The sequence below is a fragment of the Festucalex cinctus genome, chromosome 3 (assembly GCF_051991245.1).
Source record: "Festucalex cinctus isolate MCC-2025b chromosome 3, RoL_Fcin_1.0, whole genome shotgun sequence".
Taxonomy (NCBI): Eukaryota; Metazoa; Chordata; class Actinopteri; order Syngnathiformes; family Syngnathidae; genus Festucalex; species Festucalex cinctus.
Genome location: NC_135413.1, coordinates 24,117,456 through 24,136,954, shown reverse-complemented (window position 1 = coordinate 24,136,954; position 19,499 = coordinate 24,117,456). Strand labels below are relative to the sequence as shown.

Below are 19,499 nucleotides of genomic sequence, written 5' to 3'. Positions count from 1 at the left end.
GACAAACCTACAGTATCTTATCAAAATCCACAGCTAGTTAGTGTGTGGGCTAGCAAAACAGGCCATCATTTTTACGTTTTGGACCCGAGAGGCGGGGTACACTCTGGACTGGCTCCCGGCCAATCAAAGACCTGACCTGAACATTCAAGGGGAAGGACAGAGCCCAGACTCGAAGCCCCAACCTCCAAACTTTGGGCGGATCTACTGACACCTCACCAATGAGCAAATGTTTGGCCAAGTTGAATTGGGTCTTCACTGAAAATAAATAAACAAACAAATAAATAAATACATAAAATGTCGCAGTGTTCGTTTATTGCTCAACAATTTTCTGTGCTTGTTTTAATACATTAACTTCAGTAGCATCCTTATTAGTTTAAATGTTGATATAAATATCGATAAAATATAAAACAAAAATAAATCTGTGTCATATTTTTAATATGCTGTATAAGAACCACATGTAATATAATTTAATGAGGTAGCCAAATGATTACAAACAGCGATCGGTACGATGCAGTGTAGAAATTTCTACTTTTTTAAATAGTTCTTTTCAGATATATTAATTGGCATGTCTATTTTAACTATGCTTTTTAAAAGAGTAGCTTTTATTAATCATATTTAGATTTTATAATAAACCAAATTAAACATTTAAAAACTAGATTTAATAATGTAAAACTGAGCATATGTGTGCATGATAAATCTTTATAAATATTGCACATTTGAATGAATAGTATGCAAAATATCGTTTATTAAAAAGCAGGCCTTGAGTCCCATCAGGGTGTGTAGCAAGGACACACCAGTGTCTTCTATAATCTTTACAAAGATACTTAGGATATTTTTAGGGTCGCCTTCGCTTTCTTGCACCTGCCTTGGTCTGTAATATGCATCCAAGCCTGGGTGCCAAGTGTCCAAGGTCCAATGCCATTAGATATGTCTCTTAAAATAATTCCTGTCTTGTTCTGCCTTCGCTGGGTTTTATACATTATTGTCGCCACGCCTGGCAAACGACTACTCGCAGAATTAAAGAAGCATCCAGAAATGTACCATTAAGACGGAAATGATTATAAGGCTCGCGAGCCTCATCTTGACTGACATGCGCAATAATAGCAAAGCATCTCGATAATCTCCACGCCGGCTTGTTGTAACAGTGAGGCACTTGTTTAATGGTGATTGGCACCACTTGTAAATGGGATCTCTTTTTCTTTTCATGTTGGATCACAATCAGTCGAGTGATTTCCGGTCACCTTTCAGACAATCAAAGGTAGTGTCGCTTATTTTACTTTCAAACACGAGGCCGTGAAGCTCCCACGGTAGCGGAAAGGTCAGAATTTGATAGTAAAAAGATGATACATTAGGTTAAGTCTATAAACAACCCAATGAAGTTTTATCATTATCTAAATGTTGTCTGTACACTTTTGTCAATATTGACACGTTTAGTCTTATATGATAACATGATGGACGACTTTGGATACTTAAATAAATCTTAAAGAATGCCTAAAAGCTCTCTTCCTCACTATTTGCAACGTGATCCTTATCATCTCAGACAGTAATTTCCCTTACCGCACCCAGGGGGAAGGTTTGTCATTGCGAGCCGGATTATCAGTGGCATTTTGGGAATGAAAATAAACTCCATTATGTTATTTCCCCGTCGACATCTTAACGCGGCAAAAATAGTAACAAGGCTTAACGCGCTTGTTTTGATGACAGAAGTCGCAAATCTCTCCTTTTGTTGAATGCTTCCGCGTTTCTCCTAGCGTGTAGCAAAGCTCAAGATCAGACACTTCATTAGGTACACCTGCATAATCTATTACAAGACTTCACTTTTATTGGCATCTTATTCCAATGTGTGCAGCATAACAGCTAAATGCTGCTTCACCATGTTTGCTTTGAACTCTGGGTTCTGCTCATTGACCTGAATCTGCACATGTTTATATCCATTAGCATTTCACTAGGATTAATAGTACCTTGCAAGTGAAGACAAAGAGCGGACTAGTCAAGTGAAGGACCTAAAGCTGGTATTGAATAAAAGTTCAAAAAGTGTGGACAAAAGGTGTACTAGTATATAGGGATGTCACAATAAGGGCAATATCGTGATATCGTGATATTAAAACTGCCACAATATCGTCGTCGTCATGTTCACAATATTTAAAAGGAACACATCTGTTAAAAAAAAAAAAATCAGGTTGATTTCCATTTGTGCAGTTCTAGCACCCTCTAGTGGCTAGTTTATTAGTGCAATTTAATTTTCATTAGGGATGTTTTGGCCTTCTATGTTTAAAATCTATGCTAATTGTTAGATAAAGGGGAACCTAATTTGCTTGTGGAGCGATCATTACCAAGTATGTGCCTCAATATTGTTATTAGAAATTGTAGATGGTTTATATGCATTGCTGTAATGTAAAAAAACACAATATTGCGCCTTTTTGTTTTTTGTTTTTTTTAGTATGAGCTCTTTTTTACAATATTGTGATCTTTTTCAAATATCCCCCACAATATCATGATAATTATCGTATCGTGACCCTCATATCGTGACAATATCATATCGTGATGTTTGGATATCGTTACATCCCTACTAGTATATGGACCTTAAAATGGATATCAAGGATATTGAATAAATGTTTTTTTTTTTTTTGGTATACCTAATGTGTAGAAATGTCGATCGAGGCATTTAAATCATAGAATTGCAGCTCATTGTTTGCAGTCATGTATGAATCAAAGAGCTGAGAGGATGATATAAGATTCCCTTACAGCAAGCACGTTGCTACAATGTCATTGGCAGTGAACAACGGCCACTTACCACCAGACAACTGTTGCATGTTCTGGACCCATCAGGCATGTGGAAACCCCTGATCCAGACCGGCGCTGTGGTTTGAATCGGTTGTTTAAGAGAGGCGACAGCTGCTTTTGACAGGTGCTTGTAAATGAGCCCAATGCATATTCACCTCATCTTCACTTTCCCACAATATCAGATCGTTAAGAGCGGGTCCGATAAATAAGGCCACGTCACGTATTTAAAGCAATGGTGACGGTCATAAACAGGGCTGTAAAAGTGACTGTGTGCACAAGTAACATTAAAATGTGCCTCTAATGGACATGTAAGTAACAGCGGAAAATATACAGCCGTTACACACATTTTTGTATTGGACCACTGTCGCTTCTTTGTGCGTGTCTACTAGGTTGGACTGTACTGTCATTGGTAGCAATTTTAGGACACATTACGAGTCGAAGTAGACGTCAATCTCTATAACAACACCGATAAATGTTTCCAATGCTACCGGTTTTGGTTTCAAGGTTTCTCTTATTAAAACGGAATATTTGATTGACATACTCCTTGTTAGCTAAAGTTCAGTTGAGTTCATTAGCTGCGTTGATGTTTAGCTAATGTTAGCTACTAATATGCAGTCAACTTTCTTTTCTCATATAAGATTCGCAGTCCCACTAAACGCTAGATGTATTCCATCAAATCGGCACAAAGGGGACTCAGTTAGGGGAATTTCTGAATACCGATGTGTCATAGATGTTTGCCCGCGATGTCACAGAAGCCCGCGGCTGCCATGTTGGTTAGCTGACGTATTGTTACGTTCCGGTATATATTGAATGGGGGAGCATTCTTTGACAACCACAGTAGAAGTTGCCTCCCACCTTGCTAACTCCTATCGAGCCTTTAGGCTAATGTTAGGTGAAGTCAATACTTTTTTTAGCTAAGGTAAGCCAAGCTGCCAAGTATTTTGGGTCGATAAAAGTGAAAAATTTTAGGAATCGTTGTTGTTTATGATGACCACTTAGTGTCCTTAAGTTGAATGAGACTGCATTCAAAGTCGAGTTTTTAGCTCTCATGTTAGCACATCGAAGGAGATTGGAAACATAACAGCTGGTATAAGTGATTAGAAAAACCGAACGGACGGTCGGTCTACTTGTCTTTCGGTTTCAAGCCGAGCTTATCTTCCCGATCTCGACCTCCAACGTGGCGGGCAAACAAACATGATCACGTGATCGAAAACTATCTATAGCTGCTGTTCCTCGGGGCTAGCCATCAGCTAGCAATAGCGGGTGTTCCTTTGCGGGGGATTCCTGAAAGCCACACATTGTTATAAAACAACCTTCTTTTTTTTTCTAAACACAGAACGAGCTCAGTTCATTCTAAAGAATTCAGATATTACGTTAGATAACACCCAACTAAGTGGACCTGAGGCCAAGCTTTGAAGGGATACTGAAGACTCTCACACGGTGAAACTCTGAGAAGTACCATCTTGGCAATCTCCCCTTCAGATGGCATCTGATGATTTGCGCAGACCTGCTCCAGATATATATATATACAGATACACTGGAATTAGATAGCGCCATGCAGGGTCATAACCATTAGGCGGCGCATAATCAGAGTGCGTGTCATAGCCCAAAGTTGTAACTTAAGCCATGCTGGGTCAGGGATGCGGTGTGGTATAATCAAAGCGATGATCCATTTAAATAGATTGGGAGCTGTACTTGGCTGTAAGTGAGGCTAACTGGGACCCGCTGGAGTGTTGCAACAAGGCTGTGACACACAATACTGCATGGTGAAGAATGAATCTGTCATTAGAGGTGTAACTCACAGAGAATACTGTTCAGTGCCTGATGTTAGACGTACTGTATGAGGATTTTCTTTCTCGAGTCTTTGATGCCATTATTCTTGTGTGCTGAGACTTCAACTTTATTGTAGTTATCAAGTGAACAGTTGCAGTTTGAGGTCTTTTAGGAGTTAAATTCCTTTGCTCTGAAGGTCAGATTCTTCCTCTGCAGGTGCTCCATTGAAGATGGTGAGCATCTGCCAAGTTCTTTAGCACGGTACAAGTGAAATGCCGTTAAATGAGACGATCTGTCATCCCCCCACGCTGTTCAGAAGATTTTTTTGGCGTGCCAAGAATAAAGAACAAGAGGTCCAGTTTTGGTTTTATTGGCAGGCTCTGTTTGAATGATCCTGCCAAGGCAATGTAAAGGCGCACTGACAGAAATAGGAATACATATGGCTACACTTGGACTTCATTTTGACTGGGTTCTATATGTTCCTTCTTTTCTAGGGGTCAATCAGAGGTGTATTAGGGAGGAAGGCCCTTTTTTTGTGTAATGCAGCCAACCAGTCATCAATTTTCTACATCAATGTCTCCCTCATTAGCTGATTGCTATTTTGGACAGTTTGTGTACTGAAGTTGATGTGAATTGAATGTAACACTGCTGACTTTGAACACAGGGATTGGGGCTCAAACGCTGGTCAGGGAAAACGGTAACATCCAGTAACTTCTGGCAAAGTAAAAGTCTTTTTTTTTTTTCTGACAATGTGTTGATTTGAATGGTAATATTGGTCAAAAGTGTTGTAGTACGACACAACTTTGATCGTACTCTAATTAGACTTTAGAGTGGCCATAAAAAAAGCAAAACAAAACAAAAAAACAGTAACAAGAACCAAAGTGAAGGTTGCCAGTGCTGCAGACACAAAATGTGGCGAGAGGTCACGATGGTGAAATATTTGTGGCCTCTGGAGGGGGGCCGGCGGGGTACTCCGCCCACACTGTTTGTTTGTGTTCCTCCCCAACAGATGGGGACACACCGAGAAGCAGGAATGTCGGCCATATCTGATGCTGCTCACTCGGCTCTGACTTGAGACTGCTGGAGGAAGAGGGGGAAGAGGGGTGGGGGTGTAGTGGGGTCTCATTGGAGGGGAACTGTCATGATTCATTTAGAGTTCATGCAGCACTCAGGAATTCTGGCAGAAAATTAAATGCTAGACTTTGACAGAGCGGGTTACAAATGTGTTTTAAGCGTTATTTACATGAAGGCACGGTGGAAAAAAAAAAAAAAAAAAAAAAGGGTACGTAATGTGAAAGAATAGTTCAAGTCATTAATTTATTTTTGTGGTACTATAATTTTGTTTTACTGATTTTTACTCCATATACTGAACATACAGCAATGGTTGTTTTAAATGCTTTATAAACAAGGTGGAGTTGAGAAAGAAACACCAAACTCTTAGCATGTTTCTCATTTTGTTTATAGACCAAAAAATAACAGCATTTTAAAAACAGCTCTTCAAGTAAATGTATTTGAAAATGAGCCCGATATTCTGTGGAAATAAACATAAAAAAAAACACATTTAAATTTCTTCATATTCACCAAAAATGATCATTACACAATGTATTTATTTATGCTAAACGTTAACGCTAGATGAATATCCTTACAAACAGTCAAGAGACACTTCTACATTATTAAAAATGAAAGAATCAAAACCGCGTATGTATACAACTTAGTTCTTAGGTGATGTCGTGTGAATATTACACATTATAATAATAATGTAAAAATGGTCTGCGAGCTAAAACATGTCAAAAGACTAGCATATGGCACGTTAGCTAGCACGGAGTTGTGGTGCTTTAGGTTGAGTTAGCCTGACCAACCAGTCTACACTCTTTTAATATTCAAGAAATATTAGGACATTTGTGTCAATAATTTCAGTGATTTGGACGATTAGGGTGATGTTTCGCCGACTTTTATTTAGTTAACCATAATGCTGGCCTGCCGTTTACTAAGAAAACAGGTAAATGTCATCTCATCTATCCTTCCCTCCTTCCTCTCTTTAGTTTTTCCTCTGGTCTCTAATTTTTTGGAATTTTGAGGTTTCTGGGGTTGGTGTAAGACTCTGATTTTGTAACCATGTGGATGGCAGGAAGTGTTTAGTTGGTGCTGGATTTTACTTTGATTTATATTTCTTTTCTTTGACCTTTCCTCTGGTCTCCTGACCTTCTGAACTTCACGACTGGCGAGATTCTGAAGTATCCGGTTAAGGTGAAGGGTAATGGGATTTTTATTAGTTTTTTTGGTGAATTAATGAGTATAAATTTACACGTATTTACACGCACACACGCAAACGCACCTCTACACACATAAAATACATAAATAAAAATGAGAGAGCAATGATGATAAGATGTTGAATCGGTAAGACTACCGAATGAACAATTCTGAGCTCTCTCTTAAAAAAAATAAAAATAAAAAAATAAAAAATAATAAAAAAGAAAAGAGGTAAATATCACTCCGAAGAGTCCATTTATGTAGCTATTGATGCAAACTGATTCATGCCTAAAATATATAGAAAACAAAGTAATGCATTTTTATCGCACTCAAAAATGTTTTTTTTTTGTTTTTTTACCATTTAGGAAGCGCTCACTTCAAAACTGTGGTCTTGGTTAGCCTCCATTTTGAACCGTCCGGTTCCACCCTTTCACTGCTTTTACACATTTTCTCCTCACAAGCCACAACTATGGCCATACAAACACTGAATATTGCCAATATTCGTGTTTTAAAAGAGTTATTGGCTGTCTGTAAACGTACTCACTGTCATAAGACTTCCAATTGTTTGCACTTAGCAACCACATCCACAACCGTTCTTTTAGTCTAATTATTGCCGCATGCGCACATGGGTGTTGTATCTGCATTTTGTTGACAGCTCTCTTAAATATTTGCTTTCAATCATTTACTTCTGGTGTCACAGGCTGAGGTGTTCCCGTGTTTACACACTGAGGGAGATGCTTTCGTAAGTGTGTCCATATATGGACTGTGTGTCTTTCTCTCACTTGTGTCGAAGGCAGACAGGCAGCAGAGACTTGCAGGGAGCCTTTGTGTGCTCCAAAAGACGAGCTACGATTCTTTCCGTCCGGGAAGGCTGTAAAATGACTTGACGTGCATTATAAACCAAGTGGAGGATGAGGATGCTGCACTGCGTTCATTTTGACGACAACGAAAGATTGTTTAGAAGGTGGTTGATTTTTCCTTTCACATTTTACAAATCAGTTAAGATTCGTGCTGTCAAAGTTAAAGCGTTAACTAATTATCCATCCATCCATCCATCCATTTTCTTGACCGCTTATTCCTCATAAGGGTCGCGGGGGGTGCTGGCGCCTATCTCAGCTGGCTCTGGGCAGCTGGACTGGTCGCCAGCCAATCGCAGGTTAACTAATTAATTAATCACAAAAAAATTATCGCATTAATCATGTATTACCACAGATAAATCACACTATTAATTTTGACCGCAGATTATCCTTTTTAGCAGACAGCGGATGGTTACATTAAAGGTAGCTGTTCAAGTTTGAGCAACATAACTTACATGCATTAAAGTAAAGAATTTAACTCATTAGCTCCCAAAAACGTATAAATACGTCATATTTTAAATGTTTTAAGTGTCTCAAAGACGTATTTATACGTTTTTATTTATTCATTTATTTATTTATTTATTTTTATGCCAGAGCATAGAGAAGGCTTTGATGCAGTCTCTCTACTGCAGAAAATGGTTGAGTGGCTGCAGAGTATAAGAGATCAACCAGGCCATGTTAAAACCAGCTAATTTCCCCACAGTTCTAAGCAGAATTGTGAAAAACGATGAAACTTAACTATGTTCTATTGCTAATTGCTGCACAGCGGAAACAGATAGGAATATACTTTTTTTTTGGTTGGGAGTGAATGAGTTCATAAATGTTTACATATGCTGTAGGTCATTTTTCCCATTTTAAATTATGCAAATAATTAATTGATTAGAAAAAGCAGGACGAGCGTGTGCAGTGGATATAAATTTTTTGAAGATGTCCTCATAACATTAAATGTCGAAAAAATTAACACATAACGTGTGCTTCAAATTTAGCGGGCAAAATATGTTGGGGAAAAAAAGCCTTTTTAAATCAGTGATTAATCATGATTAATCAAAATGCTAAAATGTGATTAATCTGATTAAAAAATGTAATCGTTTGACAGCTCTAGTTATGATATTATACAGTGAAGAGAGCTCCTCATCCAAACATCCACAAAGTTCATTTTCAGTCAGCGAGCCTTTTTCTGGATTTTATAAGAGGAAGTCGACACGGCCACAAAAATGACCATCGCTTGGCGTGAAGCACACCCTTAACACGTGTGGGAAACAACAGCGATGGAGACATTCCACTGCGGTTTTGTGTCGACTGCGAGTGGGCCGCCGTGGTTTGGCCACACTGAGGAATGCCCACGTCTCCGCTCCACCTGCATTCTTACAGTGAGGGCTATTGTTTGATCGCCTGGTGTGACCGTTCCAAAGAAAAAGAAAAAGAAGAGTGGGGTCCAGACAGGGTGCACTTAGTCAGTGAGGAAATATAACAACACATGGAAGACAAAACAATTTAGGTAATGTGCAATATCTGCATACTTTACATAGATCATCAAATACCTGCAGAGTATTAATGCCATATTTTTTCCATTCACTACAAATGAATGGCCTTGGCCTATTCCACCTACCAACAAATGGCGCAGAAAACTGTGACATGACAGAAAATTAAAAATAAATACTCACGGGGCGGACTTACCACTTGGGAAACACAACCGATTGTCTGGCGCTCCAAGATTTTCAGGAATCCATAGACATCTCATAAAATAAATAAATAATATATATAAATAAAATAATTCACAAGCCTAAAAACAAATGCTTAATAAATAAGCTAGCATAATTGTTTGGAGTTCTCCCCCCTCCTCATCCAATAGACCATTCCACCTTCAATAATAAATGATAATTAATGTTCTCCTCAATTACAGCAAAAGTGTCCAGATGATTCACGTCCTCAAGAATGATTTTAAGGACTTTATCGAGCCCAGCAAATGCAATTTTCTTAAATTCACGTTCATGTTTAGTTGATGAGAAACATGAACGTTTTACGGAAGTGTGGAACATACTCACAAATTCCGTATTTTCCGCACTATAAGGCGCACCTTCAATGAATGACATATTTTAAAACTTTTTCCATATATAAGGCTGGGGTTACGTTACGCATTCATTAGATGGTGCTGCGCTAAAGGGAATGTCAACAAAACAGTCAGATAGGTCAGTCAAACTTTATTAATAATTACCAACCAGCTTTCTGACTACTCCATTCACTCCCAAAATGAATAAACAGCTGTTTTATTATTTTCTCTGAGGTAAAGTATTAGTATTAGCTAGCAATCCAAGATGGCGGGCATCGATCGTGCAGGGTCACCGATAGCGTCTTGACAGCGAGACCCTGTTGCGGCTCAATATTGATCCATATATAAGGCGCACTGGATTATAAGGCGCATGGTCAGCTTTTGAAAAAATTGAAGGCTTTTAGGTGCACCTTATAGTGCGGAAAATACGGTAATCTGTAACATTCATTATGGGTAAATATGCTATGTTTGTAGCATTTCGCCTACAAGTACGGAAGGTACTCGCGAGTATGTTGAACGTATTGGCAAGTATGTTCGAGTACATTTGAACCTATTTGCAAGTACTTGCGAGTATGTTTGAACGTATTGTGGGTACATTCAAACGTATTTAAATGCGTTCGAGCGTACCCGCAAATACGTTCCAATGTACTCGACAGTCAAAATTGTTTACTCCACATTGGCAATTCTACGCTTCCGTAATAAAATATTTGCAGTTCACAGATGTGGGTATTGTGTACTATATTGACTTTGAAAGTTACTGTAAATTGGACTCCAGCAGAAATATTAAGAGTAGCAACGTGACGTGCACAACATCTTTTGTCGAGTTTTCAAAAAAAATAAAAAATAAAAAATGGAATGAGCACTTCTATATCATTTGAAATCCTCAATAATAAATAAACAACAGCAACAAAAAAATGACAAAACTACATGACCTAATGTATTGCTTTTCTCACCAAAAATCTTGGAGGAGAATGAGAGAGGGAGCAAGAGACACTGCAAACGCCTTTTTGCTTTGTTAATGTGCATTGTAATAATAATAATGCAAAACGCCACTGGGTATTTGTTAGCCCCAAGGACAACATGAGTAGCCCGAGGGTCTGTTCTAAAAATAGCTCACCATTGATGGAACACTGTGACTTACTAGGAAAAATTAAAATCATGTTAACATTTATTTATTTATTTATTTAAAGTTAACATGTTACACATTTCTTCTGCACCAAATATTTTACATTTTGTTCAAAAATAAAATAAATTGTGTTCAATGAAAAACAAAAAGTTTTCATAACTCAAATATTACACAAAAAAAAAGTGATTTTAAAGCTGTAATTTTAATATCGTGATACTTTTGCTCACAGTAATCATACGGTCAGAATTTAATATCGGCCCATGCTTAATTTCAACCCAGTATTTTTAAGAGTGTGTCTAATTGCCTCTGCGAGGGATTAAATGCCATTTCCGGGGAGTTTACAATTAATTGAAGACACGCTGCCAAGCCCACACAGCATCGTCTCTTGAGGATATTGTCCTCCTCCTCAGCACTCGCGCACGGGCCGACTCGTTGTTTCCTCTCTGAAAGGGACGTGGAGGCCACAACCTGACGGCCATTTCGCGAGCCCCAAGCAAAGTTTCCAAATTAAGACTTAAGAAGCTTGGGATGGACTGAGTGTTGCATTTCACTGCGCTGTGATTTAAATCCCAGGAGACAGACTGCGGATCATTTGCAGTCGGCACCACAGTCCAGCATCTTTCAGCACCGATTCGTGAGAAACATGAGATACAAAAAAACATAAAAGAAATCACAAGAAATGCTGTTAAGAACTCAACTATGGGATAAGTGGGTGTCAAATGATATCGTTTCATAGATATTCCTGCTGTTACTCGTCCAAATTTAGCTTGGGATGTTGATGTCTCAGCTCTGTCCCAATATAGCCGTGTTGTCATTGCTGACGGAGAAATACTGTGGCATCCTTGCTTACATGTTGGCTAAGGAAGCACGCAGACTGCAGCAGGGGAGCGACCGCCACACGGAAGTGCCGCCCACTCGTTATCTGGCGGAAATGAGCACAAAACCGGCATTATAAAACCCCGCGAATCTTTGCGAAGACTTCCTGCAATTTGACGCTCGAAACGATGATGTTGGATAGGGAACGTTGGAGTAGCGGCAGCAACTGAGAGTCACGTTACAGCAACATCCCAAATCAAAGGCCTTTCCACTGGCCTTTTACTACGCTCGATAAAGCAGAGGAGCGACGGTACAGTATGTGACCAACGTGGTGCCGATGACCTAAAATAGTCATGCGCTCCAGACCCGAGCAATAAGACGCTCCGCCAGCTGACGAATATTGGGTTTATCTTCCACAGCGTCGCTTCAGCGAGCACGCGCAAGCGTGGAATGTGACTTCCTTTAAAGCGCGATGACCTCACGCGCCTCAAGCATCCTTCATTTTGAATTTCAAACACAGTGACACTGGTCATACTGTACATACAAACTGTTATGTACTTGGAACTGGGAAGTACACAATGGTGTCATCTGGGACATTTAAAACAGTTTTTTGTGTGCTACATCATGTTTCGGGGGCGTGACAACTTGCAGAACAAAACGGACTGAAAGCCAAACAGCTGGAAAATTCCTTGGCTTGCCACAAGAGCGGGTTCCTCGCACAAGAATTTAGGAGGATTAAAAGTGAAAAGTAGGCTAGTGGTTAACACGTCTGCCTTACAGTTCTCAGGCTCAAATCTCGACTCTGGCCTTCCTCGGGTACTCCGGCTTCCTCTCACATTCCAAAAAATTGTTGGGTTCAATGAACATTCTAATTGTCCATAGGTATGAATGGTTGTTTGTCTTTCTGTGCACTGGCCCAAGCCCTACAGACAATGGATGCATGGATAACATTAATTTATAGTAACTGAGCTTCACTTCTTGAGAGTACTAATTGCAAGAAAGCCAAGCAAAAGCAAAACACATGCAGAGTTAGCTGGATTGGTACTTTTCTTTCTTTTTTTAAAACCATAATATCTTCTGTCTTCTAACCATTTTATTTTTTAAAAATCACAATAAAAACACTAAAGACTTGACCAACAGGTTCCGAAACAACAGCCTGCATTTTTCATACTAGTTTACAAAACAAACAAACAATACAAAAAAATAAAAGGTGTGGCATTGGGGGCGTGACCAGTCACAGGGGAAAAATATGTGATACAAATAAAATAAAAAACAATGTAACCTCCAAGGAGCACATTGGTAGCCTGCGGGCAAGTTGTAAAAATAGTTAACCAGTGATGGAACATTGTGATTTTCTAGGAAAATTGTAAAATTAATCATTTGAAAATGTGAACCCTGGCTGAGATGTACAAAAGTGACTCTTTGCCTATTAATATTATAATATAATGTTTCTTAAGTAGTGCGAGAAATCATTAACATAATCAGTGTCTTCTCAAAAATGAATATAATTAATTATTAACATTTTGATCAATGAAATGAACATTTTTAAATGTCAGAAATGTGTATCAAAATGGTAATTCTTCACACTAAGCCATTCCAAAGTAGCTGTTTCAAAAGGGTTGAGGACTTCTGCTGTTGAGATTTTTCTAGACATGCAAGATTTCTCTTCATAATGTCATGAATAAAGACAATCTATTTTTAGAACCAAAAATGGTTTCCTCCAATCAAGACCTGATTTGTGAACATGTCACATTTAGAATCCTCACGAAGGTGATTTAAAAATGGTTACTTTACTACAGATCGCACTTGTTTTGGTTCTCAGTGTGGAGATTCAGTACGGTGGATCTTGGGATAGATGGCCATTAGCCTCTCCATAATCGTGAATATTTTTCCAAACTATTCGCTTTATCACTTTCAGCAGAACCACCAATTACGACCAATTATTATTTGGAGTGAACGAACGAGCGAGCAGGTGCAAGCGAGAGCGGTGAACAAGGACTGTGGTGGTGTGAGTGGCTAGCAAGAACCGGCTGGAGCGGCTAACGAACGACTAGCGGGAGAAGCTAGCGAGAGCAAGAGAAGGAGACAAGTACAAACAAACAAACAAACGAACAAACGAGCGAGTAGGTGCTAGCGAGAGCGGTGAACTAGAGTGGTTAGCAAGAACTAGGTGGAGCGGCTAACGAGCGACTAGCGGGAGCGTAAGGAGCTAGCAAAAGCTAGCGAGAGCAAAAGAGGAGACAAATGAAAACAAACAAACAAAATTTGTGTCCAGAGGTTGTGATGACAACATGTCAGAGTTAATCAGACCAGCATCTCATTGAGAGCAAGGTGAGAACCACTAACACGTGGCGTCACTCGCTCCGCTTTGTCTTCTGCTTGGCCTTGGATGGGCGCAAAGAACCAAATATGGTGTTCACTGTTCACGGGGATGTCTCAGTACAGATGGGACACCACTGAACATCCTTTACGAGCCCTCCACCTTCCCACGTGCCTGCCACTATTGTCGCACCCCATTAGGAAGGGAAATGTCAACAAACGGCTTGTTGTTATTAATTGGCGCATCTTGAAGTGGTGTGGTTGTAACATTGTGAACTCATCACTGGTTTAGTCATCAATATAGGAATGAGTGTGTGATTTAAAGTTTGAGCTGTGGACAAAGACGAGAGTGGGAAAAAAAAGCACATCGACTATTTCTATATTTGGTCTGACTTCACTGGAAGACTTTCTAATCTCAACTTCATAGGACAATGCTGACACCTGCTGGAAAGAATGTAGAAAGGCATCCAAATGAAGAAAAAAAACACTACGCAGATCTGCTTGACTTTTATTTTTTATTTTGTGATGAATACAAAAAATACTTTTGTGACCAGATAAATATCATACATTGAGCATCAAGTCATCAAACTAAACGTGGTTTGCACAACATCTATTCATAACACAATCAACTTCTCTGCTCACCATTTGCTTGAATATTTGCACAAATCATTCAGACAATAAATACACAGTGCTGGGCAAAACAACTGGCCTGTCACTAGATTTGTTGTTATAGCAGATTATGTTTTTTTTTTTTGTTTTTTTTTAATTCACGAGAAAATGCTGGGTTGTTTTCCGAACCCACTTGCCGAAATAAATTCTACTTCTTTCTGTTTAGCGTAGCAAAAATAATTGCCCAAGTAGCAGCCTTTTCGACTGTTCAAAAATAATCCAATTTGGGTTAAAAAAAAAAAAAAAAAAAAAAAAAAAAAAAAAAAAAAAAAAACTAATACGCAATAGTGAATTTGTACTTTTTTTTTTTTTCCTTTTCTTTTTTTTTAAGTCAATGGTTGAGTGTAAAAACAGTTGTTTGGGTTAAACTGAACAATGACCCAACTTCCTGGGTTGTTTTATACAAAATTATGAAATTTTTTGGTTATCTTCCAATTTTTTTTTGGGTGCAAAAAAGTTATAGTTTGGTTAAGGACCCAAGTCTGGGTTGTTTTATACAAAATTATTACATTTCTTGGGTTGTTTCCAATCTTTTAGGTTGTTTTTTCTTGTGCAAAAAAGGTTAAGTTTGGTTAAGGACCCAAATAGTGGTGGTCCATTTTTTTTTTTTTTTTTTGACTCAACTATTTTTAGTGTGGGTAAGTTACTTTACCCAATTTGGGTTACTTTGAAGGAAGCAGTTATAAAAACGTAGATGATGATTCAAATGGGGAAAAAGTCCAAACGAAACAAGACAAAAAACCCCCCAAAAAAACCCCATCAAAGTACCGTAAGATAACAGAATAGTAAAATAATTAAAAAGTAAAAAAATTAATAAAAAAAAATAAAAAAAAATTTAAACGCACAATATTAAATAGACATTTCATCTAGCTTCACGATACCTTCAAAAAAGAAAAAAAGAAAAAAAATCGTGCACAGTACCGTAACCAATATTTTCCTTGTATACAAATGAATGCAATGAAATCGATCTTTAAAACAACAAAGCAAGTGTCGGCCTCAGACGTTTGCTCAGCACTGCATCCGAGGGTAATAATTCTTACTGGTGAAAACAGACATTTTAAAGTTGTTCGATGACAGATAAGGGAACAAGAATAGCCCAACTTCTCATAACTTCAAACACAAACATGCTCAAGGAATGCAGTTAGTATTCCACCCAAGTTTCGAAATCCACGACAGCAATATAGGCAGGTATAGGCCGGCAGCCAAGGCTTTGGATCGTATGGCAAAGGACTCCTCGTGTTGCGCTCAGGCCTTGATGGGGATTGGCAAAAAAAAAGTTCTCAAGGCTCAAGCTCCAACCAGGACGGATCTTCAGCCGCTTGCACCGCACACTCGAGTAAGGCACTAAGACACAACGCAGGAGATAACCTGCTGGCAAATTCCCCATATAGAAAGACGTACTGGACCAGAGCTTTAATTTCTTACCTTTTGCAGTGTGTGAAGGAATGTCTTACATTTAAAACAATGGAAGCTTTCGAAAGCCATTTCAGTGCATCCGTTGCATTCAACATGACATGCAGTCAGTGCAAGACCTTCGTCATCAGCTCGCAGTCCGTTTACATGAATCATTTGAGGATAAACGTGGATGCTAGGTGCCTTTATGAAATTGTGACAGTAATTACAAATCTGCAATGCACTATAATTCAACTCTTCTACATTTTAGAATGCACATGTTCAACCGTTGCAGTCATTTTTGCACTAGTAACTTGCTGGGCTGAACTGCAACATTCACAACAGGTGTCGGATGCATGAAAATTTCCAAAAGTTCGATGCCTTTCTGTGAATCTTCCAGTCTTAGTGGACACTTACTCGCAATGGCGAGGACTGTACTTTTGATACTTTTTTTTTTGTCTTGGTATCATGATGAAAAATAGAGACAGCACAAATAAAGGAAAGGGGGAAAAAAAAGTTTAAATGCTAATTTTAATTGGAGCAGAAAATTTACTGGTCCACTTATGGATCAAACCTGATGTGAATTTTGTCGTTCAGCTCCTTGTTAGGGGAATTGTGCAAAAATACTGAAACATGAAACACGTGCATTAACTCATTCACTGCCATTGACAGAAAAACACGTCAAATGATTTTTGCTGGGATGGCAGTGAATGTAAAAAAAATAAAAAATAGAGAACGGTAAACTAAAGGGGGAGTCTGCAATTTTTGAATAAATAAAAACAGTAGTAAATTAGTAAGGAAGAGAAAAAAAATCTTATATGTATAGTTTGATTAAAAACAAAACAAAACATGGCCACCAAGGACAAACAATCAATCAGAGACAGAAACTTATATCCATGACATTTTCCCAAGTAAAACATATCATTAAAAGTACTTAAAGGGATACTTGACTCATTGAGCTATTTTCAGCAGTAAAAAGTTAACATTTTAGTAAGAATTAATTGGATAACTTTTTATGTTAATTAATACCTTTAAAAACATATGTTTTCACTTGCTGTCGACTGAAGATGACATCACCTGTGTGAGGAAGTAGGTAACGGCCGATCATGGCTCACCTGTTCTCTAGGTTTGGCCAGCAAACTGAGCCATGATTGGTCGACTCGTTATCAACTTTCTCAGCACAGGTGATGTCATCTTCAGTTGACAGAAAGTTGAAAAAAAAAAAAAAACTCATTCACTCACACACGTAAGCTTGTGGAAATCACCCCCAAACATTAACATAAGCCCAGATGTGTAGACTGAGAAAGAGTGTGTACATCCTGTGCATTTTCCTGAGTGAAAACGACAGACCCTGCCTTTAAGGTTATTAATTGTACATGAAAAATAATGACATTATCAAATTAATTCTAGACAAAATACTAACTTTTTACTGCAGAAAATGGATCAATGAGTCAAGTATCCCTTTAAAAGCTTATCGCATGTACATGAAAGCGATGCAGAAACAAAAGCTTCTTCTCACAAAAATGTTTGACACAAAGTAACGCACTTGATTTAGTCGCAGCGTCATAATTACACGGCATTTGAGAAAAAAAAAAATCTCAAATGAAATGTTATGAAAGCAAAATGTACTTTGAAGATTGCAAAGCAGAACAATTTGATCATATTTCAGCATACAGCATTTGCCATTTAGTTTTTGTTGCCGCATGAGTGTGCGCATGCAACTGGGATTCACGATGCTCGTATTGCTCTTGTTTTTTTGTTTTTTTTTGGATAGAAAATAGTACATTTTGAATGCATTACAGTATATTATCTTATTGTCATAATTCATACCTACTACATTACTCACTCATGACAACATATTGCTAATCAATACTTTGAAATTACTTGTGCCTTGTAGAGTTTGCTGATATTTAGCATGTATTTCATAATAAGCGGAATGGAACCTCTGAAGTTGAAATGGGGGGAAAAAAAAATACCTCAAGTCGTATATTTACATTTTGCTGTCGTCATTAACAGTGATGAACCTTTTTTTCATAGTCTATTTTCATTATAGCTATTAGTAAATCTGAACTAGCATTCAAAGAAATTCCACTTAAATATTTAAGTATTGTTATTATTGCAAAAAATCTAAGTTTGAACGTCAAGATTGTTTGACTTTCAAAGATGAAGTGAGGTGAGAAGCAAGCACATCATTTTGGTCACAACAAGACAACTTTCTTGTTCATTCGGTAACAAAAACTCTTTTCTTTTAAAATATCAGTCGAGAATAAATACATATTTTTTTCTTTTATGTTCTCTGGCAGCCCGAAAGTCCAAATTGGAAGGATTCTTTTCCCAAAATGCTATAAATCCATTTGGAATATTCTGAGAGGGAAAATTAAAGTATTTTCTCAGAACAGCAAACTTTACAATCATGAATTTATCCTGTTAAAACAATTCATTGGCTCAGTCTCAACATGAAACGATACAGAACGGCATAGCATTTTTTATTTTTTATTTTTTTTTAAATGTGGCATTTATAGCATTTTACTCTTCATTTTGATATCATAGAAGTGCCATTCTGCTCTACTACGCTATTGGTTAGTTGCTTCATTGATATGTATTGATTTGATGGTGCATGCAAGCCAGTGGTGAAGTGCGACGTACAACCTCCTGCCTTTGTTTTGGTCCTTTAAAATATAACAAGAGAAGCTAAGGACCCTTAGCTTTGACTTTGCTCACTGACTATAAAACATTCAGTAACAACAATAAAGTCAAAACTTTCTTCACGTCATTATCGTAACTTTAACGACGCAGTAACACTCACAAAGTTTCTCACACGACGTAATCTCACACGTTGACATTATCATATCAAAACGTCAGCGCCTGTCACTGACAGACGCGCGCACGCACACACATACACAAAAACACACGACGAAGCACAGGCACTTGGTCGTCTTACCAAACGGGCCCGTTTCAAGTGCTGTGTAATCCTCGGTTACATGAGAGGAGAGCCGAGCGGCGCTGCCGGCGGGAAAGCGTCCCATCTTGGCCCCGGCCATCAGCCCTCGTCCTCCCTCAGCTCGGTGGGCAGGAACTTGTACTGCTGCTGTCGGATCTGGGCCAGCTTCTTGCGGGCTTCCTCCAGCTCGCGCTCCTTCCTCAGCATCTCCTCCTGAGCAGCGATGATCTGAGGAGGAGGCAAACAAACGGCTGACGCGTTTGCCGTTTTTCTACATGTAACAATATCCAAATGAAAATTGGCGGTATGGAAGCCCATTTCGGCAAGTAAAAAAAATAAAATAAAAAAAAATAAAAAAATAAATAAATGAATAAATAAATAAATAAATAAATAAATAAATAAATAAGTAAATATGTTTAAATAAATATTTTTAACTGTAAAAATCCACTTATGCAAGTGGGTAAATAAATATATATTTTTTCTTTTTTAATTTAAAATAAATGAATAAATAAATAAATAAAT

General features: G+C 38.2%; 1 protein-coding gene across 5 annotated transcripts in view; it reads right to left on the bottom strand.

Annotated features, from left to right (window-relative positions):
- Positions 1-14,930: 14,930 nt before the first annotated feature.
- The window catches only part of tln2b (talin 2b), a 122,023-nt gene continuing 117,454 nt past the window's right edge, over positions 14,931-19,499 (bottom strand). For all 5 annotated transcript variants that reach the window (XM_077516879.1, XM_077516878.1, XM_077516881.1 and 2 more), the window contains one exon: positions 14,931-19,205. In XM_077516879.1, the coding sequence (XP_077373005.1) occupies positions 19,077-19,205 (129 nt within the window). In that variant the 3' untranslated portion in view covers positions 14,931-19,076. The remainder of the gene's footprint in view (positions 19,206-19,499) is intronic.